The following is a 27320-nucleotide window of genomic DNA, read 5'->3' as shown; positions in this document are numbered from 1 at the left end:
CACGTCAATCACCGGCGGCCGCGCCACGCCACGACCGCCCCGAGAGACAACTCCCCCCGCCACCGTTCCCCCCGGGATGGACCCGGCGCTGACCGGGGCACGGGGGGGACAGCGACACAGGCAGGAATGGAGATGGGAGGCTGCGGGAAAGGGACACCGGGCGGGAACCCGAGATATGGACCGGGAACTGGGGCACAGGGCTGGGGACAGGGACACGGCGCTAGGGACAGGGACATGGGGCTGGAACGGAGCCGGGAACGGGGGCACGGGGCACAGAGCCACCGTCTGGAGCAGGGACACGGGCTGAGACCGGGAACAAGGCGCTGAGGGCAGGAACATGGGGCTAGAAATGAAAAAAAAATGAAATATGGGTCGGTAATGGGGTCACAGGGCTGGGGGCAGGGACTTGTCTCTGGAACCGAGATATGGGCCAGGAATGCGGTCACAGGGCTTGGGACAGGGACATGGTGCTGGGAACAAGGATATAGGCTGGGAATAGAGATATGGGGCTGAGGGACAGGAACATGGGGCCGCAGACACTGACATAGATTGGGGGAGAGGGACATGGGGCTGGGACAGAAAAATGGCAGAGAACAGTGATGTGGATCTAGGGGATAGGGACATGGACCTGGGGACAGGAATATGCCCTGGGCACAGAAATATATAATGGAGAGGGACATGGAGCTGTTGGCATGCCCTGGAATTAGGGAAAGGGATGGGAGGCAATGAGGGCTACCTATGGAGCTGAAGGTGGTAAGGGCTACCTATCCCAGGTGGATTATGTAAGGGGGTCAGGTGGTTTTCTTACCAGTGGCTACCACCTTCTTAAAGCAAATTGTAACATATATCTTAGAGAGGAGGTGTCCTTCAGAGGGGGTCTGGGCACCGCCTGCAGGGATGAGGGCATCTTGACTGGAAACAATCTCATCACGCTTTCCCAAACTCCCCTGACATCATCCCCAGATTCCCCTGACATCACCATCCTCCTGGGCCATAATGGAGGCAGCAGGGAATGCTACTGCTCATGGGAATGCTCCTCTCCCATCCTGTGGTCCCCACAGGGCATCCTGGGAGCTGCAGCAGGAGCAGCCACCCCAGCCTGACTGCCCAGCAACCCTCCCCGGAGCACAGACCCTCTCCAGGCATGGCTGGGGGTTCCCTCCCCAGTGCAGACAGCATCGGCACAGCTCTGGGGCCAGTGGCCTCTGGCACAGGGATGTACAAGGACCATCAAGGGGAGAGCTGGTCATGCTCTCCTTGGAAAATGGACAGGGGTGCTTGTCCTCCTTCCAGATACTCTCCAAAAGCTCCAGGGTCCCATCAGAGCCCCATGGGACTAACCTGAACTCTGTGTGGGCTCCCATGGGGGCCCGGGGCCAGGTGGGTCCCTCAAGGGGAGGCAGCAATGACCCTGTGGGGAGGAAGGAGCACAGAGCCGGGGTGGGAGTGGGTTCACTGAGGCCAGGCAGGGGTGAGGAAGGGCAGGCTGGGATTGGGGACTGGCACACCCTCAGCCTTCCAGGAGCCGCACTTCAACTCCACAACCTCCAGATATTTGAGACTGTCCCATGGCCCCACACACCCTGCTGGAGTGTGGGGTGCCCCATGGCCACACAACCAGGCCCACTGAATACCAGGTGTGCCCTTAGCAGGACTCACAGGGGCTTTCACTGCCCTCGAGGGGAGCAGAGGGAAGGAAACAATGCCCGTCCTCCTGCCCGTGCCCCGGCGGGGTCCTGTCCTGATGATTCCCCAGTGCCGGTCCTGGTCCGGCCCTATCCCACTGTTCCCTGTGCCAAATTCTGTTCCAGTTCCAACACTTCCCCTGCCCATCCTGGTCCCGTTCCCATCAGGGTCCCACCGTTTTGCCTGCTTGTTCCCGTTCCCGTTCCCATTCCCATCCCATTCCTATCCCGGTCCCACTGTTCCCCTGCTCGTTCCCGTTCCCGTTCCCGTTCCCATCCCACTCCCGTTCCCGGTGCTGGTCCCATCCCGTTCCCGCTCCCGCTCCCGTTCCCGCTCCCGTTCCCGTTCCCGTTCCCCTTCCCCTTCCCCTTCCCCTTCCCCTTCCCCTTCCCCTTCCCCTTCCCCTTCCCCTTCCCCTTCCCCTTCCCCTTCCCATGCCGCTCCCGTCCCTCTCCCCGTGCCGGCCGTGCGTTTTTACCCTCCGGCCGCCAGGGGGAGGTAGCGGCCTGCGTGGCCGTGCCGCCGGCGGCGCTCCGTCCTGCGCTGTTCCCGGGCGCTGATTGGTGGCGGCAGCAGCAGCGCGGCGGTGACGCCATTCGCGGTGGCCGCTCCGTCTCCGCGTGCAGCACCGTGCCCGGTGCCGCGGCCATGGAGTTCCCGGCCGCGCTCTTTCCCTCATACTTCACCGCCGGCCCGCCGCGGGAAGAGGGTGGCCCCGCGCCAGTCGCCGGCTGGGGCGAGCACGGGCAGGTGCTGGAGGCTGGCCCCGGCCGCCGCCAGGTGAGACCCTGCCGCGGGACCGGGCCGGCCGAGGGAACGGGCAGGACGCTCAGGGGCCGCTCTGACTCTCCCCCTTCGCTCCCCACAGGCGCACCCGTCGTTCGTGCCCCGCCGTGGCGCGACGGGCGAAAGGTGGGAAGCCGCCGAGGCTGCGGCCGTGCCGGTGCTGCTGCCCAGCGCGGGTGAGAGCCGCGGGAGCGGGAGGGAGCTCGGGGCCTGGGGGGAACGTGCCTTCCGCCTCTATCGCTGCCGCTGCCCCGCGGTGCTGAGCGGCGTCCCTGTGCTCGTGTGATGCCGAGCGGCTCTGCCTTCTCCCCACAGGCTGCTGGATCCCCTCGCCTGCGCCTCAGGACATCCTGTACCGCAGCAGCCTGTGCAGGAAGCTCCGGGCAGGCAAGTCTGGAGCTACTCTGGACTTCGCCAAGCAGGTGGGATTTGAGGTGTTGCATCCTGGCATGGACCTGGGGGGCAGCGGGGGACCTTTGCATGCACTGACCCTTTCCCTTCCGTCCCGTACAGCTGGGCCATTTCTTTGTGGATCACCCAGAAGATGCTTTTGGCTCCCTGGGGCGTTTGCTACACAAGAACTTCTACCTGGGAAACGCCAAGCTGAAGGTCACTGTCTGTCCAGGGATTAACAGTGCTGTTCCCCACCCTTCCCTTTGCCAGTCTCAAACTCTGCCCCCTACTCCTGTAGAGACCAGCCCGGAACAGCACCATCCGGATGACGGCCCTGGTGGAGGACATCGACCGCCTGGAGGCCCGACGGTGAGTGTCCCTCTGTCCCCTGCCCTGCAGAGGTCTGGGGGGCTCCCGCTCTGTCCCCCCACCTGATGCTGTCCGTGCCCTGCAGTGGCTGCCCCCGGCAGCACTTGGCCTCCCGCCTGCGCTGGTTCTCCCACCTCTGTCGTGACTGGCTCTTCGAGGTGCCGCTGGGGCTGCTGGCAGACTGCCTGCACGAGGAGCTGGCACAGCAGTGGTCCAACCTGCTCTTTGATGACAGCCTCACTGGGGGGGCACTGGCCTGGTTGCCCCCTGAGGACGGGGAGACACCCGTGGGACGCCTGGTGCACCCCGGAGGACAGGCCATGAACCACCTCTGTATCCTTCCCCATGGGGTGTTTCTGGGGCGGGAAGTGGGGGTTGTGTTGCATTGTCCTTAGTCAGCACCTCAGATTTCCAGGATGTGGTGCTGGAGGAGCTGCCCCACGCCCGGGGCTCGCCAGCGGAGTTTGAGCTCAGCGGGCGCATCCGGCAAGTGGCTGCAGCCCGTGTGGATGGGCAAGGTGAGCCATGCCCAGGATCCACATCTCGAGGCAGACAGGATGGAGCGAGGAGGGGCAGCAGGGGCCCCCTGGGATGCTGCCAGATCACGTGCCACCTCCTTCCCTATGGCAGATTTTGTTGGGGTTCGCTCAGACTATCATTGTGGTGTTTGGAGGGTGCCAGGCAAGACAGGAGCAGCTCCCACCCCGCTGCAGGTGATCCGCACTGATGTGCCTGCCTCCTGCCTCACTGTCAGGTAGGTGTTGGAGGAAGGGGTTGTGCAAGGAGGGAGCTCTGTGGCGCAGCTCTGCTCTGTGTGGCAGGTTCTGTCGCCCCAGGATGATGCTGTGCCCCCTGTCTTGCAGCCCTCACCTTCCTGGGGAGCTGTCTGTCTGCACCCAGAGTGGGACCGTCTACCTCTGGAGCGTTGAGACTGGGTGAGAGAGGGCACTCAGGGCTGTCTAGAGACTCTCGCAGACAGTGGAGTCCCAGGGGATGGGAGGCCAAGTGACTGGGGCAGCCCTCCCCCATGCCAATACTGCTATCTCCCCACAGGCTGCAGCAGCTGCGCCATGACCCCCAGACCATGTTTTTTCGGGACCATTCACCCTGGCGGTGGAGTGACTTCACTGCCCACCCACGGGTGCTCAGCTGTGCTGACCGCACGGGCCTGCAGTGCCTGGATGCCCGGGTGAGCTTGGGAGGGTGGGCGTGGGGCTGGGGGAGGCAGGGAAGACGGTTCCACAGCCCAGAGTGCTGACTGTGCCCTGTTCCACTGCTGTAGGCCCCCAAGAGATGCCACTTCGACTTGTTCAAGGTGGGCGAGGAAGCTGGCTGCCAGCAGGGCGAGCGTGTGGTGCTGCCCATGTACCTGGGCAGAGCTCACCCCTCACAGTACCTTGTCACCACCCAGGTGAGTCCCACCACAGCTGGGAGCTGGGGAACACACGCTGCACAGTTGTGTCTCCCAGTGCCCACGGGGCATGAGGATGTTCCATCTGAGGGGAGCTGCCATGGTGCATTGGGGTGTGTCCTGTCTGAGCCAAGACTTCTGTCCTAGTTCTCCATGTATGTGCTGGATGAGCGGTTGCCACTGGTGCCTGTTCTGAAGTGGGCACACATGATGAAGGCACCTCCACTCTTTGCTCACCTGATGCCAGGGAAACCTGGGAGGAGCCACAAGATGCTGCTTGGTGCATCCCGCACGCAGGAGCTGCTGCTTGTGCAATACTGGGGTAAGAGATCAAGCTCCAGGGGTGCTACAAAGCCAGGGCTCCTCTGTGCCCACCTCCTAGCCTCTTTGCTGCTGGGATCAGCTGCTGCTCTGGCATCTGTGCTCACCAGACAGTTTTTGGGGTGTTTCCTCAGGGGGCAGCCAGTCGGCCTGTCAGCTGGCGGGGACTCCACAGAAGCTGCACAGCATCACAGAGTGCCTGCAGCACCTGCCCACCCAGCTCCCGCACCGCCACCACCTGCTCCAGCAGCGCCTCTCAGCCCCTGCAGCAGGTGAGTGTCCCACACCGGCCCAGGCTGCAGCTCCTGGTGGGGGAGAAGGTGGAACAGAGTGGAAGTGTAGCCTTTGTCATGGCCTGGCTGGTGGGTGGTTGAAAAAGCAAGAGCAAAGCCCTGAACAATGCTGCAGAAGTGATTAATGACATAGAAAAGGATGTACAGGGCAGGAGTCAGCAGTGAGGGTGCCTACTGAGGGGTGGAGGCAGTCCCCACTGCTGGCCAGGCCCCTGAAATATTCCTAGGACTGGAACTCTGGTGACAATGCCTTTCTGCCTCTTCCGACAGGGCTGGCTGCCACACTGCAGGAGGATGGACCACGCAAGTCCATGTTGATTTTCCAGCTCTCTGAGGCTGGGGATGTCTTCTGCCAGAGGCTGATCCACAAGGCAGCACAGCCCCCTGCACCCCCATCGAGGGATGAGGCCACAACAGCCCCTGGCTCTTCCCCCCTCTTCGAGGCTCCAGCCAGCAGCCCACATGGCTTGGGCAGTGAGGGAGAAGAGGAGGAAGAGCAAACATTCTACTTGCCCAACCTGGAGGTGATTATCCACGAGGAGGAGGAGGACGTGGGCACGCCAGCACCCCTGGACGAAGCTGAACTACTGCAGGAGACCTTTGCCAGCCCCCAGCCCTCGTCAGCAGTGCCCAGCCCAGCTGCAGCCCTGCAGTACCGCCGCTGGCTGAGGGCCCTTTCCAGGGCCTGGAGGGAGCCTCCCCAGCACACCTGGCCCCCCAGCCTCAGCCAGAGGCGCCTCTTCACCCGCAGAGATCTGGAGGGGCCAGCAGGCCCCAGCAGCTTGCAGAAGCAGATGCGCCAGCGGCTACGCCAAACCATGCAGGAAGGGGGCCGCATCCAGCGCTGGGAGCCTTTGGCCCTCCAGCCCGCTCCCCTGCCACAGACCCTGGAGCTGGCAGGGGGTCCGGACCCCCTGAGTAACCGTCTGACAGCGGCTTGGGCTGGGGACTGGGACCAGTGGTGGGAGGAGAGGACGAGCTTCAATGTGGCACAGAGACAGCGGGCACTGCGGGAGCGGCGGCGGCGGCAGAAGCGAGCCCAGGGCCACCGCAGCCTTTCGGCCAGCTTCACCTCCTCCCTCACCTACCAGTCTGAGCTGTCCGAGCTGAGTGATGTGGGCCCCTCACTGCTCTCCCCCGGCCGTCCACCCGTTCTCTCCCAGGAGAGCTCACCACCAGCAGGCAGCCCCCCAGTTCGCAGCCACCCACCCTCACCAGTGCCCGACGAAGCCCTGCTGTCTTCACAGAGCCTGCGCTGCCGCGGCATCCCCAAGGAGCGGCGGAAAACACTGCGGGACTACTTGTCCGTGTGGGCCGAGGGGCCCCCCGAGCCCCCAGAGCTCCCTGGCAGCCAGGCCAGCCAGCTGTGCTTCCCGTCTTCACAGAGCCAGCTGTCCTCCGCCTCGCAGCCCCGCCGCAAGCGCCCACGAATGGGCTTCTGAGTGCAAATAAACCTACTTGGCACAGCCTTCCTCTCGGGGTCCTCAATTGTTTGGTCAAGGCACCCACCCTTGGGAGGCACCCACGCTTAGGGGCAGGGGAGGTCGGGCCGGACGCCCGTGGTTGGGACTCCCCTCGGGGAGGGAGTGACCATCTTCCCCGGTCGAAAGGTTCCCTCCGGGACGCTCCAACGCGAAGGTTGCCCGCATGCCCGGGGTGGTGGCGCTTTAAGGGGGCGGGAGCGGGGCGGGTGCAGTGCCGGGGGCGGGAGCGGCGGCCATGGCGGCGGTGCTGGCGCGGGGACTGGTGCGGGGCGCGCTGCGCCCGGCGCAGGTGGGCGCGGGGGGACGCGGGGATGGGGGACCCGGGATAAGGGGGGCACACCGGGGTGTGCGGGGTAACAGGGGCAACAGAGCGGGTCCGCACCATGCTCGCCATTACTTACACCTTCGGGCAAAGTTCGCGGCGGGCATGAGCGCCGGCCCGCTCACCCCTAGGCCACGGCCCGGCGCCTCGGAGCAGCCGTGGATATCCACCCGTGGGTATCCACTCCCAGCCCAGCGTGCGCCTCCTTAGGCACAGCCGCACCCCCAGGGCACAGATCTCTGTCAGGCCCGTGGACAGCCGCCTGTTAGCCTAGTGAGCACAGCCCACTGTCCAGGCTGTGGACAGTCCCCGGTCACCCCTGTCAGCACAGCCTGCTACCAGCCCCCTGGGCATGTGCCTCTCTTACCCCTATCACTGTTACCCCCGTGTGTACCTCCCTGTTGCCCCATGTGGTACCCCCGTCACAGCCAAGCATCACTCCCGTGTGCACCCCCAGGACCCCTGTATGAATCCCACCACTTTCCACATGCATTCCGCATCACATCCACCATCACCCAATGCATTAGTCCGATCACCCCCACGTGTACCCTGCATCACCCCACATGCACTGCATGTCAGCCCCCTGTGCATCCCCCCATGTGTCCCCTGCCACCCCCACTTGCATCCCACCATTACACCCATGTGCTCCCCTCCATCACCTTGCACGCGTGTTCCCCCACGTGCCCCCACCCACCCCCACGGCGGTGTCCTTGTCCTTGTCCCCACGGGCACAGGCTGTAAGCCAGGTATGCCCTGCAGCTCCGGTGGTGCGTGTCAGCGCCCGGCAGACAGGACGGGGAGGTGGGCAAGGCACAGCAGGCAGCAGCGGCTGGCGAGGAGGCAGGAGGGCAGCCCACCATCTTCAGCAAGATCATCGACCGCACCATCCCTGCCACCATTCTCTATGAGGATGACAAGGTAGCTGGGACAGCAGGAGCTGTGTCCCCACCGAGGCAGGGGGGCAGAACCCACGGGTGTGGGGCTTACCCTGCTCCCCCTGGTAGTGCCTCGTTTTCCGTGATGTGGCCCCACAAGCACCCGTGCACTTCCTGGTGATCCCCAAGCGTCCCATCCCCCGGATCAGCCGCGTGGGTCCCCAGGACACTGAGGTGAGTCCAGAGAGGTCCCTGGGACATTGGTGGTGGGGGTCATACAGTGCTGACCTGCCACTCCCCCCTCCTTCAGCTGCTGGGTCACCTGATGGTGGTGGCAGCAAGCACGGCACAGGCAGAGGGGCTGGCTGATGGCTACCGCCTTGGTGAGTTGATATCCCCTATCATGCGTGGGGCAGGACCCTCACTGGTACTCCTGGGGGGCTGGGGACAAAGGGGATGGCCTGACCCTTGTACCTCTCCTGACAGTAATCAACGATGGGAAACATGGCGCACAGTCTGTCTACCACCTACACCTCCATGTGCTGGGGGGGCGGCAGATGGGCTGGCCCCCTGGCTAATGCCCACTACCCACTTGCTCTCTAATAAAACATCTTGGTGGCAACTTCAGTGGCTCTGTGTCGGGGTGGCTTTTTTGGGGGTAGAGGTGGCTGGCCTCCATTGTCACAGCCGTAGAGTTGATACCCTGCTTTTTGCAGAGGATCTGAGCTCCCCACATACCAACCCCACAGTTGAAGCAGAAGGGTTTTGTGGGGCTGCTCACAGGCAAAAGACTCACCTTGGTGCTGGGCTAGGGAAGCAGGCTGGGTGCCACAAGGTTGTCCCCAAGGTGGGGAACATCCTAGGGGTGTCAGTAGTGCGCCATGTCCAGGGCTGCCCAGCCAGCCCCATTGCCACCACGCAGCCCCAGCATCCCTGAATGCCCCTGCTCTGCCTCAGGTTGCCCCCCTGCCAGCCCCCCTGTGTTGCCCCAGAGCCCTGCACTGGACACTAATGTTTCCCTGCTTTTCAAAACCAGTTAATTGCACTAGATTGATCTAAATGCCCTCGGAGCAGGCTTGTTGACTGCATGTGTACTTCTTGTCCACCCCAGACGGGCCTCTCTGGGAGCTCCCAGGAGGATCATAACCCTGAGCAGAGCACAGGGCAGGACAGGCTGTGTGGTGGGTGGACCAGCTGCCCCCTCCATGTACACATATCCGTGTACTCTCCCACTATACTGCTTGTGTGTGCACTGCCAGGCAAAACCCAACTGCGCTGCTCACCCCAGAGCCCCCACCTACCCACCTCCGAGGGAAACTCACTGCATTGCTCACCCCAGACCCCCCCCAAGCACACTGAGGAAAACACATTGTACCCTTCGCTGCAGACCCCACAACCGTCAATCACCGATGGAAACTGCACACTCCAGAGCCCTCTGCACACAAAGCCCCGCCGCTCCGAGCACGCACAGCGCTGTTTACAGGCCTTGACCGGGGCTGGGCCCGCACGTGTCGGCGCCGGCCCCGTGAGGGGAGCACACGCGGGGCTCGGCGCATGCGGCCGCTGCTCCCTGCCGCGTGCCTCCTGCGCCCGCTGCTCCGTGGCCGCCTGCCGGGGCTATATTTAGTGGCAGGGGCCGGTGCTGGCGCGGTGCACGGCCCACCTGGCACCGCCGTCGGGACCGCCTGGGCCCCCGCCAGCCGCCGCGCAGGGGACCGCAGCCCGCCGGGGAGAATGGCGGCTCTGTTCATCCCCCGGCTCGGTGGCGCTGGCGGCGGGGGGCCCCCGGGAGCTGTGTGGGGCTGTGGCAGAGCCCAGTCACTTCGCACACATACACACCCAGTATAGTATGGGGAATGTTTTCGGGGTGTAAATGAGCCTTAAAATTGTTGATACTGCTGCTTCCTGCCTCTGAGGCTCAGCGCGGGCTGGGGCCGCTCTTGAACTAAGGACAGCCCTGAGTTCAGCCTCTGGGATATGCACCCCAAAGAAGGTTGGGTGTCCCTGGCGTGGTGGGGACGCTAAAGAGGCGCCAGGGATCCCCAGGACATCATCCCCCAGGGCTCACCCAGACTAGTCCCACAGGGAGTGCTGTATTGGGCACAGGGCACGGGCTGGCACGCGAGGTCAGGGCCAGTCGCCTGCCATCGTGTTTCTTCCTGTGCCAGGTTTATTTTGTCAGTCCCCGAGCAGCAGCAGGGCAGGACAGTGGGCACAGCCCCATGGGGCCGAGGCGGGGGGGGGGGGGGAACGGCGCCCAACGGCTGTTTTGGTTCCTCAGCCGGAGAGGATCACAAATGACGCAAGTTCCCAAAAGAGCCGGGCGGGGGGGCTGCGAGGGATGTGTCAGCCGGCGGCGAGAGGCAGCCAGATGTGCTCCAGCAGCTCCAGGGCTGCTGCCCCGAGCTGATGCTGCCAGAGCACAGCCCCACAGTGATGCCCCACAGACCACCCCAGGATGGTTTGCCCCACAGTGGGTGCGCACACCCGGGGTGATATTGCCAGGCTCCCTGTCCTACGGTGTACTTTGGTGCTGTTGGTGTCCCTTCAGTATCCCTCAGGCACCCCTGCTGCCTAGCCATGAGTAAGCCCACGGGTGTTTGGTGAGGAATCTGAGGATGCTCCTAGGAAGACCTCCAAGGGATACAAGCAGGAGCAGGATCCCCAGGCTGCCACCCCTTCAGCAAGAACTGGCGTAGGGGTGCACCTCAGGGTCCACCACAGGGCCCGTGGGCTGAGCATGGGGTCAAAACCAGCAGCATGGAACCCAGAACCCTCACAGTGAGCTGCCAGTCCTGGGGGCACCCTGGCACCACCTCTCACCAGGGGCAGCAGGGCTTATGTGGCCCCAGCATGGGGAAGCCATGAGATGAGCTTGGGACACATCTCCCATTTCTCCCTCCTCCCTGCAGCTGTGCAGCAGATGGGCTTGGAGGAGCCCCTGCTTGGCATGGGGCCGAGGGCCCACAGGGAGGAGCGGTCCCCAGTGGGGGCCCCCCCGGCCTGCCGAGGCCAGAAGGACCAAGCACATCCCCAGCCAGGAAAAACAGAGGCCCCAGCGCAGAGTGCACGGTGCCCCGTCGGCGCACACCGCAAAGCGCTGGAATAACAGCCCTCGCTCCCGAGCCCGCCGCCTGCTATCAAAGGGCCCTTCTTCTGCTTGGCCTCTGTGGGGATGGGGCCGGGGGCCCATCGAGGGCTGGTGGTGAGAGGAGGCTGCTTCTCCATGCCGGCGGGCAAAGCTGCACCCAGCCAGGCGCCGGGCACGTCCCACCCTATTACCCTAGGGCAGCTGGGGGTCCCTGGGGCAAGTGGGCATATTCCAGTGCCAGGCCCAAACAGTGTGGTGGTCACTTGGGTCAAGCCGTGGGGAGCAGTGTGTCCTCAGGAGCCCTGGGCATGTCCCTTCTGCTGCCCCAGTAGGGCTGTGCTGGCTCTGCCCAGGTACAGTGCATCCCCGAGAGACCCCACAACTAGCTCTGCCCTAAGTGCACTTGGGACAAGATGGCGTGGGGTACGTGGACTCCAGAGGTGGGTATAGCCTTGATCCTGTAGTGCAGTGTGGACACCTCTGTGTCCCTGCAGCCCCATGCACCCATCCCCTGACATTCCCATCTCTCTGCACTCCCGTGCCCTGCACCACCGTTCCTCCATGTCCCTGCTCCCCATGCCCACACAGCCCGTCCCCCCATGTCCCTGCATCCCGTGCCCCACACAGCCCCGTTCGCCCGTGTCCCTGCTCCCTGTGCCCCATGCAGCCCTGTCCCTCCGTGTCTCTGCACCCCGTGCCCCACACACAGCCCCGTTCCCCGTGCCCCACGCAGCCCCATCCCTCCGTGTCTCTGCACCCCGTGCCCCACGCAGCCCCATCCCTCCGTGTCTCTGCACCCCGTGCCCCACACAGCCCCGTGCCCTGTGTCTCTGCTCCCCGTGCCCCACATAGCCCTGTGCCCCACATAGCCCTGTGCCCCGTACCCCACACAGCCCCCTGCCCCACACAGCCCCCTGCCCCACACACCCCCCTGCCCCACACACCCCCCTGCCCCACACACCCCCGTCCGCCCTCACCGTCCCCTCACGCCGACCACGCCCCGCCCCGCCCACTCCTTCTAGACAACGCCCACGACCCGTTTAACTAAGCATCTTGCCCCGCCCAGTTTGGGGGACGGTCACGCCCCCTCCGTGTCTCTCCGCCAATGGGAAGCGCGCACGCGCGCGGCTGCCCCCCCGCCCCCCCCCGGGCGCGCGGCCGCCGGGCACCGTCTCCATGGCGAGAGGCGCGTCCCGCCGCGCGCACGCGCAATGGAGGGAGGAGGCGGCTGCGGCGGGGGGTGCGGCCCAGGCTGCGGGCAGCGAGAGCCCGCGGGGTAACCCCAGGGGGAGAGCCGGGGCAGGGCCTGTGGAGCGCTGGGGGCCAGGGGGGAATGACACGATGGTGGGTCCGAGCTGTGGGGAGGTCGCCAGCAAGAGGGGGCTGAGCCCAGGCAGGGGGGTGGGGAAGCGTGTTGGTGCTGGAGATCAAGGGGACAGAAGGGAATTACGGAGGGGGAGACCCCTCGAGATGACAGGCCCAGCAGCAGGTACCGCTTTTCTCCCCCAAAAGGAGAGGAATCCCTTGTCCCAGTGTGGGGGTGACACTGCAGAGGACCCAGGGTCAGGACGCGGCCTGTGCTGGTGGGGGCTGGGGACGCGGTTGGCAATGGCGGATGCGCCGCGCTGCCTTTCTTCAGGGTCTGTTCCCGTCTGCAGGGACGCTCTGAGGAGCCATGTGGGTCCCAGATGCCATGGGGAGAGGCCACCGGTCAGGGTCCAGGGTAATGAGCCCCTGCCCGAGGAGAGGCTCCCGTGCGGCGGGGAGACGCTTACAACCACCACCAAGAGGCTCCGGGAGATGTCAGAGATAGCCGAGCCGCCCCAGGAGATAGCAGACACAGATGAGCTGCCCACTGTGCCCCTACCAGTCGTGTCCAGCCGGGTGCCATCCCCAGAGATTAGGAAGAATCCCTCTGAGATCAAGCTGCCTCCCTGGCTTGGAAAGTGGGGGACCGGCTCTGAGGAGAAGTCTCCCACCACACTGCCGGCGCTGCCCCCCGCTCCTCCCACGCCAGCAGAGAAGCCCAGCCAGGCGGTGCCCCAGCGGAGCCGTGTGACCCATGGCTGGCAGAAGGAGGTAACTCCATAAGGGAAAATGCCCCTCAAAGTTGGCCCCATCGTGTCCCACATGCTGATATTATGAAGCTCCCTACTCCTGGGCAGACTCATCTCTTTAAATAGCCACCCGGACGACCTTGAGCCCAGCAGGATGGAAAAGGGATGAAACTCAATAGCACAAAAGGCACAGGCAGGCACATGGGGAGTAACAGTAAGGCAGGAGGGGAGCTGGGATCTCGCTGCTGGGAAGCAGGAGCTGTGTGTCACGGCTCATCACAGTTATGTGGGGATGCCTGCTTGGGCAAGCCAAGCTGGGGGGCACCTGATGGACCAAACTGGGGCACACCCTGGGGACTCCATGGGTTGTTCAAGTGCTGTAAGAACACTTGCTCAGGAGCAGTCTGGGCACCCAGGTGCTTGGGACTGCTACACAAGGCTGGCTGACCTCCACCAGACAGCACAGGTCAGCCCTGCCCAAGCTGTGTCCCTGCTCCAGCTTTCCCAGGCTTCTGGCCAGAAAGATGATAACACCTCTTTACAGCTTATGCCTCTAGGGCTATCAAAAGCCTAAAAGCCAGGAGCAGGCATGGGGAAGTGCAGTATGGGCTCCTGCCTCCTTCCACAGCCCCCACTGTCCATCCCTAGGTAGTCGTGGATCCCCTGGACTCTCGGCCAAGGAAGGATTTAGGCAGTGAGGACTTACAGCGTGGCTACGATGGACTGCCAATCCACCAGTTTCTCTCTTCACTCACTGACAGCTCCCCCCCAAAGGACTGCCCACCCCTCAGGGCTGTGCTGCTGGGGCAAGGTGAGGCTGGCCCCCACGAGCCATGTGCACCCCAAAAAGGCAGCAGGGGAATCTTAGCTGGGAGGCTGATGGCACCTTCCCCTCTGCAGGGCAGCGGAAGGCCGCACTGGCATCCATGCTCTACGAGAAATACAGGCAAGCCTACACTCCCTCATGAGACCCACCCTTGGGGCTGTGCCCCAGAGGAGGGGACCTGGGGAGGTGGGGATCCCAGAGCTGAGAGGTGTGGGGTCTGCTCTGACTGCAGCAAGGAGACGGAGGAGGAGATCCAACCCCGCCCGAAGCGCATGGAATCTATCTCCACCACACACCACGACTACCGGGCCATGGGTTTCCAGTCCACACCCCAGCCCATCACCCAGGTACAGGCAGTAGATATTATCCCCAGCAGCTTGCAGCAGCTGCCAGGGAGGCAGCAAGGCTCTTGTCCTGCTGAGCATGCCATCCCCTCCGGCTCACATTTTGCTTCCACTGCAGCGTCATGATTACTTAACAGAGCAGCCAACCAGCTTCTGGATGGAGCAAGCCCGTGGACTGCCGGTAAGGCCCCACCACCCTGTCCTGCCAGTACCCTGAGAGTCTCAGCTGCTGACAGAGATCTCTCCAATTCTCTCCTCTCCAGGGTGTCACTGCCCTCTTCGGCAGAAACATTCCCTTCAAGAGGAATGCAGACTTCTCCACTCCCATTACCATGTACTTAGGGCATCCTGAGCCCTTCAACCTCTGTAACCCCTATGACCCCCTGAGCAGACAGCTCCAGCCCCACAAGTAATAAAAAACAAGGGGACACAGGTGGTCCCAGCATCCTTGCCTACCCCAAGGCTGTCCTCAAGCTGGATGTTTGGAGGGGGAGCACTGCGTTCCTGGGATCTCAAATCCCGTGAGAGCATGAAGCAAAATGGAAAACCCTTCAGCCCTGTTGCAAGTCACTGTTGACCAAAAATACACTGTGGTCCCAAGATTTCCTCCTTAGGCATGGAGGCAGAGCCCCTGGGACACGTCCCCTCCCGGCGCAGGCAGTGGGTGACAGGCAGCCGTTGTTCCAGTCCCCAGGCACAGGTGTGTTCCAGTAAGAGGCGGCAGCGGGGCGGCCAGAGCATGAGCTCAGAGGAACGCACTGCAGCCCTCACGCCAAAGCAAACCCACGGCAGCCCTGCCTTCCCAGCACCGCCCAAGCCCTCAACAGCCGCTGCTGTGACGGCCCAGCACTGGCTCCCCATGCCCACACTCCTGCCCTGCACCGCAGACAGACCCCCTGGGATACGATCTCTTGGGACATTTCAGGCAGCTGTCTCCAGCCCAGGCTGAGTTCCATATTGGCGTTCCCCCGGCCTCCCTCCCCCTTGGCATGCTGGGGCAGAGTGAAGTAGAGGCCACAGGACAGATGGATCTGGGGAAGTTTGTATTTCAACAAAATAGTTGCAGTGAGTCCTATATTTACACCTGGAGGAGGGATGGGTATTTACATGACCCAGTGGGGTTATATACAGGGGAAGGGGAGACTGGGGAGGGGGGGAGCTGCGGCATTGAAGCCTGACCTGGCCAAGGAGTCAGTCTTGGCAGGAATCCCCATTTCCCCCCACCCCAGGGAGGGGTTGACATGGGCACAACTTCTGCTGGGGGCAAGGTACTGAAAAGAGACGGCAAAGTGCCCTGCGGGGCAGCCAGGCCCCGGAGAAGCTCAGAGCCAGCTGAGCCACAGGGGAGAGAGCAGGGGTGGCAGACCTCAGAGTTGCGGGGGAATACAAGGTCTCTTGGGCTGGATGAGGGCTGGTTACCCCACTCCAGCAGAGGCTGTGGGGAAGGTGGGCTTTGCTGGTGCTGATGGAGGGGAGCAGACGGTGCTGTGGCCGCTGCCCCACCTTGCCCAGGCCCTGCTGAAGCAGGGGGGCTGCAGAGTCAGATAGATGCAGTGATGGGGGGGTGCCGGTGCATCCTGGGGCACCGGAAAGCACTGGTGGCCCCATTGAGCTGGGGGCTCTGCCACAGCCACTGGGCTCAAATGAGTTAAGGGTCTTTCCTCTCACCCAGCAGCCAGTATGTCCGCATCTTTCCCTTGCCCTGGAGGCAGAGGTGAGCAGGTTAGACCCTGCCTGCCCCTGGAGCTGCTTCTTGGGTGTCATCCCCAGCACTGAGAGCAACAAGGGGTCCCATCCCCAACCCACCTCCCCATCACATTTCCCTGTGGTTGGAAGGGCTGGCACCCCAGCGGCATCACTGTGCCCTCACCTTCATTTCTACATCACCACGTAGCTCCAGCTCAAAGCAGCCGAACTCATCCAGGACTTCTTTGGTGGCAGATGAGACATGGATCTTCAGGGCTGAGAGCACAGAGGAGCAAGAGAGACATGGCTGGGTGCCACAGGAACAGGACACACCCCGTAGCTCTGGATTCAGCTGCCCTGGCTTACCTTGGCCGTTGGATTCCATGCGGGATGCGGTGTTCACCGTGTCCCCAAAGAGGCAGTACCGTGGCATCTTCAGACCCACCACCCCAGCACACACAGGACCTGCAGGCACAGAGGCACTCGGGGATGCTGCAGGGCGGGCAGGCGGGTGGGCAAGCACCCCCAGCTGGCCGGCACGGGGGCTCACCGGTGTGTATGCCGATGCGCAGGTGGAGCTGGTCGTTGGGACGGTGACGGATCTTGAAGGTTTTGACAGCCTCGAGCAGGGCCAGGGCCATACGGACAATCTCACGAGCATGCAGCTTCCCATTGCGCACCGGCAGCCCCGAGACTACCATGTAGGCATCCCCAATGGTCTCCACCTGTGGAAGCAGGAGGGGGAGGTACAACCTGGGCTCCTTGCTGCCTGCCTCACTCTGGGCGGCTGTGCTTGCTCACCCCACCACTCACCTTGTAGACGTCAAAATTGTCGATAATGGCATCAAAGCAAGTGTAGAGATCGTTCAGCAGCATCACGACCTGGATGGAACAAGGGTGTGTGTGCATCTGGGAGAGAACGTGTCCCCCAAGCCCCAGGGATGGCACTGCCAGGGTGTGAGACCTCCACCAGCCCCACAGAGGTGCTGCCCCCCAAGTCCTGCTCTCACCTGCATGGGAGTGCTCTCTGCCGAGAGCGCAGTGAAACCCACGATGTCACTGAAGTAGATGGTGACACTGTCGAAAGCCTCAGCCCGCACTGTCTCTCCACGCTTCAGCTGCTCTGCCACAGAACTGGCAAGGATAGTGGTGAGCTCCACCCCAAACCTGCTGTTCCCCCTGCAACCCTTGCCTCACACCAGCATGGAGAGCTGGCAAGGGACCCCATACTTGCACAGCAGCAGGTGCATGCGGAACTCATGCCAACCCTCAGACCCACACACCCCCTTGTGTCCCCCTCTCACTGGGGCAGAATCTGGTAGAGGAGGTTCTCTGCCTTGCGCTTCTCCTCCAGGTAGGCCTGTGTCCTCTCTTCCACCAGCTTCTCCAGGTTGTTGGCGTACTGCTCCATGCGTGACAGCAGGTTGTCCAGGATGCTGGTGCTTCCCTCCCTGGTGGGGTGCAGTCAGTTGGCACTGCAGGAAGAGGTGCCTCCCAACCACCACCCCCATGGCTGTCCCCACTTCCACCCAGGGCCACTGTCCCCACGTGCCAACCACCCACTTGTTGAATCTACGGATGAAGATCTTGATCTGACTGAAGTCAGGGCGCTCGGCTGGCTCCTGCGCCCAGCAGCGTTCCATCAGCACTGCCAGCTCCTCGCTGTGCACCCCGATGTCGATGGAGGGCCGGAAGAAGGGCTTCTGGCTGTTACGCACCTTTTGCACGATCTCTGCCGGGGTGCGGCCAACAGTGAGCACCACGCTTCCATGGTGGGGCAGGAGCTCCACACACGTACTCTCCATCCTCACCTTTAGGGCTCAGGTCCATGCCCTCGATGTAGAAGGGGCCGTTGCGCAGAGCAACCTCCTGCACGATGATGCCGAAGCTGTAGACATCAGCTTTCTGCATGCCAGGGGTGGGCAGGTGTCCCTTCTGCAGCAGCTCTGGGGCTGTCCACAGCTTCTCTGGTGGGACAAAGCAATGAAGCAGTGAGACAGGGCCACCCCATCCTCCTGGTCGTCCCAGGTAGGCACTCACTGGCATAGAGTGCATGTGTGTCCTCATTGTCGCTGGGCGAGCGGAAGCTGGCCAGGCCGTAGTCGGTGATCTTCAGCACGAAGCGGCTGTCCACCACGCAGTTGGATGACTTGAGGCTGCCGTGATGGCCAATGATGCTGTTGTGCAGGAAGGCCATTCCCTGGGACAGATGGACACAGTGAAGTTCATATCCCTCAGGCACCTCTCCCCATCCCCTCACACCCCTGAGCTGGATACCTTGACAATGTCATTGATGAGGGAGTAGCGGAACATCCAGTCCAGGTTGATGCTCTCATTCTCCAGGACGTCCTGCGGTAGCACATTGAGGGGACCCCACCAGGCACCCAGGTCATGGTGATGGCAGCCTCACCAAGTGCCCAGCTCGGGGGCCTGCAGCACCCACCCCCTCCCCTCCACTGGCCTCTGACACCTGTTTGGACAGCTCAGCTGTGAGCATTATTGGGAGGGCTCAGGTGGCCACCAGCATCCACAGCCCTGTCCACAACACCCAGCCCAGCTGGGTCACGAGAAATGAAACGTCTCAGTGTCACCTGCAGTGTCCCCAAGCCCCGCTACCTGCAAGCTGCCCCGCGGGCAATACTCGGTGATGATGCAGATGTTGGGGGGGTCGATGCACGCCCCAATAAACCGGGTCAGGTGGTTGAACTGAATGTCTCGCATCTGCAGGTGGAAGTGGACCCTTAATAGTCTTGATCTGTTTCTCCTGCTGCCTTCCCACACGCCCAGAACCAATCCCTGCACTCCCAGGCAGGTTGCCCACCCTAGCCCAGACGCCAAACCTACATGCTTTAGCTCGAAGAGCACCTGCCGCGTCAGTTCGATGCGCTTCTTGTTGATGTGCTTAATGGCCACAACATTGCCCTGGGGTGTTTGGGAAGGGGAAAAGGTCAATGTCCACTGGATGAATTTGCGAAGGGGAGGAAACTGCAGGATGGGGGTGCAGCCAGGTGGGAGCACAACAGAGCTGGGGCATTTCAAGGGGAGGGCTCAGCTCCCTGCCTGCTGCACTGACCTTGAAGTGGCCCGTGTTGGCGAAGATCTGGTACTTGCCATGGGTGGTCATCAGTGAGCCATAGCTGGAGCCACGCTGTGGGAAGGAGGGGATTAGGGAGAGGAACCCTGGGAAGGAGGGATGACCTGCACCAATGGAGCAGGGCAGGGACATCCAAGGTGTGTGGGGGATGGTGCAGGATGGGCTCTAAGGGTCAGGACAAGCTCTGCATGCTCTGTCAGAAAGGAGAAGACTCCAGGATGAGGCACTGGACAGAGTGTAGGACATGGACAAGATATGTCTGTAGGGGATGGACGGCAACATAGGGGCTTGATGAAGTACGGTGCTACATAGAGGATTCAGGGCTGTTTAGAGGAAGGATCTGCTGTGGCTCTGCAGAGGATGGAAAGTCATGCCAGGGATGGATGGAATAAGTTTCTATAGGGAATGGAGAGCTATATAAGGATGAAGGGTTGTATTGAGGAGAGATTCAGTGGGGCTATGGCTCTGTAGGAAACAGAGGGTCATGAAAGGGATCAACAGGGAGGGGTGTCACGCAGGGAGGGAGAGCAGCACAGGGGCAGGGTGGTGCCTCAGGGATGGCTCCTCTCACCAGGGACAAGGTGAGCCGGCTGCCTGCTGTCTTGTGGTACCGCTCAGGACTTCCAAACTGCAGCTCATCCCAGCGGATCCTCCAGAGCATGCTGGCAAGCTCCTTCTCCAGCATCAGCTTCCTGGGGGACACATTGGGGTCAGGCCCCCATCCCCTCTGCCCTGCCTGCCCACCTGCCCATCAGACAGAGGTTCCCCCAGTGCTGACCTGAAGATGAGGAAGCTGGAGATGCCAAACATGACAAAGGTGAGGCCAGTGCCCAAAGCCACGATGGCCAGCATAGAGAGGGGGGCTGCAGGCAGGAGAGTATATGTCAGGGTGGCCCAGCTGGATATGACAGCCAGACTGACATGCACCCGTATGGAAGCTTGCTGGGGTCCAAGGGATGTGGAGACCCAGGACACCCACTTTTATCACAGGAGGGGTCATCCACATCAAAGACACAGGGAGGGTTGTCCAAGGGGGGAGCCCCCTTCACCCAGGGGATGGGTCGTCCCAGCCAGTGGATTTGCTTCTCCACACCCGAGTAGTGTCCCACCACCTAAGGCAGGCAGAGAGAGATGAGGCCACCCCCAGACCCCACCATCCCATCCCCCAACCCCAGCCAGGGGGAACCTCCCCCCACCTCATACTGCCCGGTCTTGGGGTCACTCATGGCCCATAGGTTGAAGTCAGTGTCCCGGTCATTGTTGCTGTCCATGCTCACAAGCCCTGTTACGCCTGTGGGAAAATTAAGACACAGGTGGGATGGGGACTGAGCTCCACCGCCCCCACGGCACCCCCAGCCCCGCTGTCCGCATCCCAATGTTACCCTGGAACTTGCGGTCCCGCATCTTCTCGATGATGTGGGTGGCGTTTTTCTTGGAGCCGCCCTCACGCAGAGTCTCATTCAGCACCATGGCGTACAGCAGCATCCCATCATAGAAACACCCCGCCACCAGGTTCATCTGCCAGGGGGAATCTGAGCACACCCACAGCCACGCACGCAGGAGCATCCCAGAACCTTCACAGCAGCACCACGCACCCACCCACCGCCCCATCACCACTCTGGGGCCAACATGCACCCTGCAGGGATGGCAGTGCCTGTGGCTGTTCCCTCCAGGGATGATCCCTCTGGCACTGTCTGTGGCTGTGTCCCACCCTCTGCATCCTGGTGAGCTGCCTCAGACCCGTGTGAAGGGACCCCACCACCCCAGCATACTGGGGGACTCACTCACCAGGGAGTAGTTGAGCTGCACCCCAAATTTCTGCTTAGCTCGCAGGATGAGCTGGGTTTGGAAGTGCTGGTACTCAGGGTTTTGGGGCTCGTAGTACGTGATCACCAGCACCATCTGCAACCAAGCACAGCACCCTGGTTCACACACTGGAGCCAGGCTGGGGAGGTTTCTGTCCCCAGGCAGGTGGGCATAGCTCACCTGGAAAGCCTCACGCAGTCCTGAGTCCTGGCCAGGGCTCTCCTGCCAGGGCTTGAAGGGGTCACGGGCAGAGTCACCCCGCAGGCTCTCCCCAAACACATCCAGGTAGAAGAAGACGTAGTCGCCGTTGGTGAGGTTCTCCTGTTGCGCCAGCTGCATGATCTGCCGCAGCATCTCTGGCGGCCCACAGAGATACACCACTGCCAGAGAGAGACAGGGGCTTCAGCGGGGCAGGGACACCCCACTGCACCCCAGGCACACGGCCAGGGACGGGGCAGGTGGGGCAGAGCAGCACCGGGAGGCTGCGGGGCGATGGGGCAGGCAGATGGGGCAGGGCTTGGCTCACCCTCTCCCTGTGACCATGGCCAGACCCACAGCCCCTGCTGGCACTGACCCATTCCTGCCTTGTCAATCACCTCAGACTGAAGGGGTACAGGAGAACAGGGAAAAACTTGCTGGAAATCATGAGGTGGATGCCCCAGGCACAGACCCCACACACCCTGATCCAGCAAAAGCCAGCCAGAGGATGTCTCCCCCCTGCATCAGTTTCCGTGCTGCTCCATGCCAGCCCTAGCCACGGAATCAGGGGGGCTGGGAGAGGCACTGGAGCCGTGCACCGGAGGCCCCTGGGGAACCCACGCTGTGGAATGGGACAAACCCATGTTTGGGTTCGTGGCCGGCTGTCTGTGCGGCAGGAATGCGCAGGTTCCCAGATTCCAGCACCTTCGGCGGCCGCTAATTGGAAACAGAGCATCTCGCCGGTGTGACCCACACGGCAAGGGGGTGCCCGGGCCCCGTCAGGACGTCCCACCTGCCCCCAACCTCTGCTGGGGGCTCGACCAGCCCCCATGGGATGCCCACCCAAGGGCTGTGTGGGGCTGGCACGCCGCTGGCACAGGGCATCACAGGCTGCGGGGACGGGTGCCTGAAAGCGTCCGAACCCCCCGAGCAGGGGCCCTCCGTGCCCTTGCTGAGGATCCTCACACTGCCTCCTCCCTCCCCCCGGAAAACCAGGGCCCCCGCTCCAGCCAGTCTGGCTGGGAACCCGGGATTGAGCAACGGAGGAGGCGGCGGCAGCGGGTGCTGGAGGAATGTCACGCTTGGGCGCTGGCCCCGACACACAGCTCCTCTGCATGGGGCCCAGCGCCCCGGCTGGACCCGGGGAGAGGCGGCAATGGGGACAGCGAGGAAGGGCTGCACTCCAGGAAGGGGTCTCTGCTGCTGGAAGGCACCCAGCCACACAGGCACCCAGCCATGGGGGCAGCAGGGTTGGCAGCGTCACCCATGGGGGCAGTGAGGAAGCCCCCGGGTGGGAAAGAGACCCAGCACAGCCACCTTGGGCAAAGGGAATCCACAGCAATGTGGGGAGCTGCTCCTGGGCACGGGGGAGGGAGAAATCGCAGCACCGTGGGCTGTGTGTGAGCAACAGCCTGCTTCAGGGTTTGAAATGGTTCCCTCTGAATGCTGCAATACTTCAAATAAACACTCCTGGCTTCTCCACTTTGCTAGTCCTGCATCAAGAAACGTCCCCAGATTTCTCATCCAGGGTGGGCAGCTCAGCAGCTCCCCAACACGCAGAGCCTGAGGGTTCCCCCCAAGGACATAGACGGAATCCTCCCCATCCCACTGCAGGCACCAAGAAAAGGGAGCCACAGGGGCTAGGGAGCCTCAACAGCTGGTGGCAGATGGTGGGACACTGCAGGCAGCCAGCCCCTGAGGCGGCAGCAAAAGCCTGCCTGGTCAAAGGCCACCAAGCAAGGGGATGGACGGCGCCTAGATGGCTCCCTGGGGACAGGCTGCATGAGCTGTGCAGAAGGAAGGGTCAATGCTTGGGGCTCTCCCTGAGGCAGGCAGCTGCCTCCAGCTGGCAGCTTCCTGCATGGCCAGTGTGGCCTTAGGGGGCTCAGGCACCCCCAGGGGGCCGGCAAATGGCCAAAGGCAGCCTCAGCATCACCCAGGACAAGGGAATGAAGTTCTGCAAGGCTGGAGTGCATCCAGACCCCTGACTGATTTATTTAGGGGGCGTCTCTCCCATAGGTGGCAGAGTGCCAGGTCCCAGGGAAGGGGCAGGACCACGAGCATGCAGATGAGGTGGCAGAACATTGCTTGACCCCTGCATGATGGAAGATAACCCTTAAATGAGGGCAAATCCCAGATTCGGGCAGAAAATTCCAGCTTCAAGCAGTTTCACCAGCACAGGACACTGCAGTGCAGAGACCAGGGCCCTGGCCCAGGGGGAGTGTGGGGGTGAAGACCAAATGCACTCCCCTCCAGCAGCACCACCCAGCCATCTCCCCAGGCAGGGCACCTGGGCTTTTTGCAGGCAGATGCTCCGGTAATTCTCTCAACCACAGCTCTAATTATATCAGTGCTTTTGCAAATGGCAGGAGAGACGTGGGCCCCTGCACGTCTCCCAGGCACCGGTGAGAGGGGCAATCTCACCCCCCCTCGTGCCCGTTCATTAGACCTGTGACTGTCAAGACCAGCAGTGTTAGGGAAGCACAGAGGGCCAGGGAAGCGGCTTTCTCTAGGAAATGTTCACCAAACTCCTGCCCATGACTTAGGAGAAGGCAGGTGATGACAAGAGGGATGATACGTGGTGTTATTGCAGGTCATGGACGTGGATGCAGCTGAAGACCCTGCTTCTATCTCCCTACCATTCAATGCAGGAGTCCCAACCCCTGGGACAGCCCTGCAAGTCTCCATTCCCTGTCCCACACACCTGGCCTAGGATGGGACCTATAACCATCTCTGCAGCCCTGAGCATCCACTTCTGTGCGGCCAAGCACTCAGCCCCACACCCTGGCACCGCCTCTGAGCTGTGGCCAGAGAGGCCCAGACCCTCTCAACATCCCTGCTCATGGCAGGGGAATGGAATGAATGATCTTTAAGGTCCCTTTCAATCCAAGCCTTTCCATGGTCCTGTGATACTATGACCCCAGCTTAGAAAGCCCTCAGGTCCCTGCCCATGCCTGGCCCTCTCCCCCAGCAGCCACAACCCCCTGCCTGCACCAGAGGGATTGATTTCCACTGGAGTGATTTATGGCACCAAGATGGAAACATTGATGGGAATCACTGATTTCAGCCCTTCTCCCTGCAGAGTCCTTTGCCCTCATCCCGTAATAAGCTCCAAACCCCATGGCTGGTGATGGCACAGGCAAGAGCTCCCATCCCAGTGGGGCAGCCATGGGATGCTCACTTCATGGACTCAGCCTCACTGGCCTCAATCCTGACTGGAATCCAGTCCAGCACCCCAAAGCACCTCCCCCTGCAGTCTGGTCCGGCCCAGCCTTGGACACAAGTCCTGCTGGCCCATCTGGCTCCACTTATCCGGGCTAGATGTCCTTCCTAATGACACAGCATCTCAGAATCCATTAAGAAGCACTGCGGAGTGGCTGACTCCAGGATTGATACACCCTGCTCATCAATAATGAAAGAGCATCAGGCTGCCCTTGCTCTCCAGCTGCCTCTGTAAGCCCCTCCATTTCCTCCCGCTCCCAATATAGCTGCTCTCCTGGGGCACTTGCAAGGCACCAAATTGATTTATCCCTCCATCAGCAGGGTGGGGCAATCTCAGCCCCATCCTGGGGGTGCAGCAGGGACAAGGCACAGCCCGGGGTGCCCAGGTGCCACTCTGGGGGCTCTGCCTGAGCACGGCACAGCCACCTAGGTATGTTGGCACCATGGTTCTCTGGGTATGTAACCAGAGCTGATGCTATCCTCCAGAGAGCCACATCCCCTCCATCACCTTCAGCCTCCAAGGACATGCCTGGGTCACCCTGATCCTGCTGACACAGAGGGTGGGGTGCTCCCACAGGCTGCCCCCACAGCACATGTCCCAAGAGCTGGGGGTGTGCCCCAGCTATTGCTGGCAAAGGTTGACTGGAGTGGGGCCTGGGAGGGACACACTGTGCCCCCTCCATCCTGGCTGAGGTTCTGTCTTGTCCCCTGTGAACTCACCTCCTGTGCAGGTCCTGCTGCTCCTCCAGCCCCACTGTGACAAGATGCGCTCACTCCTCACTGCACCCCACACAAAGCCCATTTTGCCCACCCCTCCCTGTGCCCCACATGGGTCCCACTGTGCCTCCAGCCCCTCCTTGTGCCCCACATGGGTCCCACTGTGCCTCCAGCCCCTCCCTGTGCCCCACATGGGTCCCAGTGTGCCTCCAGCCCCTCCTTGTGCCCCACATGGGTCCCACTGTGCCTTCAGCCCCTTGCCATGCCCTACCACAGGTGTCACTCTGTCCACTCCCTACTGCACCCCATGTAAGTCTCACCAGATCCGTGTTCCCTTGCCATGCCTCACACAGGCGCCATTTTGCTCTCGACCCCTCTCAAGTCCCACTGTGTCCTCAGACCCTCATGGTGCCCCACAAAGGTGCCACTGCCAGCTTGGACTGTTGCTGCACCCCACACGATCACACTCTGTTCCCATCCCCTTGCTGCCCCCTACATGTATCTCACTGCCCGCTCTGGCACTTGCTGTGCCCTGTGTGGAAATCCATTGCCCCCCCAATCCTTTGGTGTGCCCCAAACAGGTCCCACTGCCATCCCTGGTCCCTTTTTGTGCCACACATGCATCCCACCATATTCCCAGCCCTTTGCTGTGTCCTGCAGCGGTCCCGCTGTATCCCCAACCCCTCTCTGTGCCCCAAATGTGTCCTGCTGCTCCCTTAACCCCTTGCTGTACCCTACATGTCATCCACGGTACCCCAGTGCCCTCCTGCATCCCATCCTTCCCCCTGCTGAGCCCCAGACGGGTCCAATGCCCCGCACAGTTCCCCCCACAGATCCCATCTCACCCTCAGCCCCTCGCTGTGCCCCGCGGAGCATTTTGCCTCCCCCCCTCCAAGCCCTGCGCAGATCTCCCGAGGGGAGCCCCCTCCGCTCTCCCTTCCTCCTCCCACTCCCACACCGCCGCCCCCGCTCCGCGGGCGCTCGGCCCGATCCCGCCCGTGGTCACGGTGTCCCCCCCCGCACCCCACGCCGCGCCACCCCACGCACCGCGCCCGTTGGCTTTGATGAAGTGGACGGCGGTGTCGGGGCCTCCCTCCTCGGGGGAGTAGATGTGGACGGTGACGGTGAGGTTGTTGCCATCCTGCAGCTCCTGGTAGACACCCTCGACGGTGAAGTAGTAGGGTCGGTCGTCGGTCTTGCGGTCCACGTAGAGGAGCACGGCGCGGGCGCTCCAGTTGAAGTGCGCGTGGAGGTGGGAGACGAAGGCGCCCAGTTTCGGTGCCGAGGGCCCGGTGCGCACCGTCGTGCTGTAGTGCTCCCGTTTGCGGCTGAAACCCGCGGCCACCGCCCCGCCGGTGATGAGGGGCAGCCGCCAGTGAGAGGCGAAGCGCCCCACGGACGCGGCGGGGTACACGCAGCCCGGCCCGAACAGCACGTCGGGGTCGTGGTAGAGCTTCAGGTCCACGGCGTTGAGCGGTGCCACGTACTCGGAGCAGGCGCCCTCCAGCTCCGAGCTCATGAACTCGACGCGCACCGAGAAGGGCCGCGGCAGCAGCGGCGGCTCGCCCCGCTCCAGCGCTTCCAGCGCCAGGCTGAGCGCCGGACCCACGCGCGGCCAAGCCCACGCGTAGCTCACGTTGCGCTCCGGCAGCACCACCGCCACCGTCAAGTTGGCGGGCGCCCCGTCGGGAGTCGCCGCCCGCCGCCCCGCGCCCGTCGGTACCGGCAGCAGCGGCAGCAGCAGCGCCAGCAGCGGCAGCGGCGGAGCCATGGGCCGCGCTGGCTCCTCCGCCGCGGCCGCCGCCCGCCGCTCCGGCGCCCCCGCCGCGCCCCCGCCCCGCCGACCGCCACCGACCGCCCTCCCCCGGGGGGGCGGCGCCGCCGGTCCCCGCCCGGCCGGACGGGCACGGGGATGGGCGGCACCGCGACGGGGCGGGGGGCGGTGTCCCCGGAGAGGGGGGGCCAGGGGTGGGGCTAGCGGGGAGCGGGGCGCTGGTCGGGGTGGTGGGGGGATGGCGGGGCGTTCGGCGTCTCTGCCTTCCAGGCTGGTGAAGTGCTACGCGATCCTCGGGGTGGGGGGTTCAGAGAGCGCGGTGCCCAGGTCCGGCGGCCCCTGGAAGGCAGGGACTGAGAGATGGGGGGCCCGTGTTTTAGGGGGTCCGGGAGGGGAGGTAGGGAGGGGCATCCGCGCTCGGGGTGTCCCCAGTGGGTGGAGGAGCGAGGGAGGTGTGCTTTGGTTCTGGTGAGGCGCAGTGAGGGGGAATCGGACAAGAGGGCATCGGTTTGGGGCAGGGGACTGGGGTGCTCGGCTTCTGGTGGAGGGGTTGGGGATGGGCTTG

At 62.9% G+C, this 27320-nt stretch overlaps 4 protein-coding genes across 7 annotated transcripts; 3 read left to right on the top strand and 1 right to left on the bottom strand.

The window, feature by feature from the left end:
• The first annotated feature begins 24 nt into the window (after positions 1–24).
• TAF1C (TATA-box binding protein associated factor, RNA polymerase I subunit C) lies at positions 25–6727 on the top strand. Its single transcript, XM_054652120.2, has 14 exons — positions 25–2466; positions 2555–2648; positions 2788–2894; positions 2986–3081; positions 3164–3234; positions 3320–3567; positions 3642–3752; positions 3865–3988; positions 4098–4169; positions 4288–4423; positions 4517–4645; positions 4793–4967; positions 5101–5238; positions 5530–6727. Exons 1-14 carry the CDS (start codon positions 997–999, stop codon positions 6699–6701), a joined length of 4143 nt encoding a protein of 1380 aa, XP_054508095.2. The 5' UTR covers positions 25–996; the 3' UTR covers positions 6702–6727.
• A 223-nt stretch (positions 6728–6950) lies between these two features.
• On the top strand, positions 6951–8567 carry HINT2 (histidine triad nucleotide binding protein 2). The gene is made up of 5 exons (XM_054652428.2): positions 6951–7032; positions 7825–7983; positions 8070–8174; positions 8251–8323; positions 8427–8567. Exons 1-5 carry the CDS (start codon positions 6979–6981, stop codon positions 8516–8518), a joined length of 483 nt encoding a protein of 160 aa, XP_054508403.2. The 5' UTR covers positions 6951–6978; the 3' UTR covers positions 8519–8567.
• A 3605-nt stretch (positions 8568–12172) lies between these two features.
• On the top strand, positions 12173–14714 carry SPAG8 (sperm associated antigen 8). Of its 4 annotated transcripts, none has more exons than XM_077171483.1 (7): positions 12173–12271; positions 12690–13110; positions 13737–13899; positions 13989–14034; positions 14147–14261; positions 14377–14439; positions 14522–14714. In XM_077171483.1, exons 1-7 carry the CDS (start codon positions 12243–12245, stop codon positions 14669–14671), a joined length of 987 nt encoding a protein of 328 aa, XP_077027598.1. In that variant the 5' UTR covers positions 12173–12242; the 3' UTR covers positions 14672–14714. The 4 variants fall into 4 exon arrangements, with proteins under 4 accessions (XP_077027598.1, XP_077027597.1, XP_077027599.1 ...); XM_077171482.1 differs by having other exon boundaries at positions 12181–12307; XM_077171484.1 differs by lacking the exon at positions 12173–12271 and adding an exon at positions 12272–12375.
• A 574-nt stretch (positions 14715–15288) lies between these two features.
• On the bottom strand, positions 15289–26816 carry NPR2 (natriuretic peptide receptor 2). Its single transcript, XM_054652107.2, has 22 exons — positions 26029–26816; positions 21025–21224; positions 20827–20940; positions 20421–20556; positions 20235–20329; positions 20018–20150; positions 19817–19901; positions 19610–19730; positions 19018–19092; positions 18789–18866; positions 18561–18665; positions 18222–18293; positions 17985–18144; positions 17756–17911; positions 17508–17676; positions 17249–17395; positions 16955–17078; positions 16758–16826; positions 16495–16669; positions 16311–16409; positions 16129–16220; positions 15289–15960 (listed from the first exon to the last, which is right to left on the bottom strand). The coding sequence occupies exons 1-22, from the start codon at positions 26750–26752 to the stop codon at positions 15907–15909; spliced, it is 3183 nt and encodes a 1060-aa protein (XP_054508082.2). The 5' UTR covers positions 26753–26816; the 3' UTR covers positions 15289–15906.
• Between the last annotated feature and the right edge of the window lie 504 nt (positions 26817–27320).

This window comes from Agelaius phoeniceus, chromosome Z (genome assembly GCF_051311805.1).
Source record: "Agelaius phoeniceus isolate bAgePho1 chromosome Z, bAgePho1.hap1, whole genome shotgun sequence".
Taxonomy (NCBI): Eukaryota; Metazoa; Chordata; class Aves; order Passeriformes; family Icteridae; genus Agelaius; species Agelaius phoeniceus.
The sequence above is the reverse complement of the archived record's forward strand: the minus strand, read 5'-3'. Positions and strand labels throughout refer to the sequence as shown.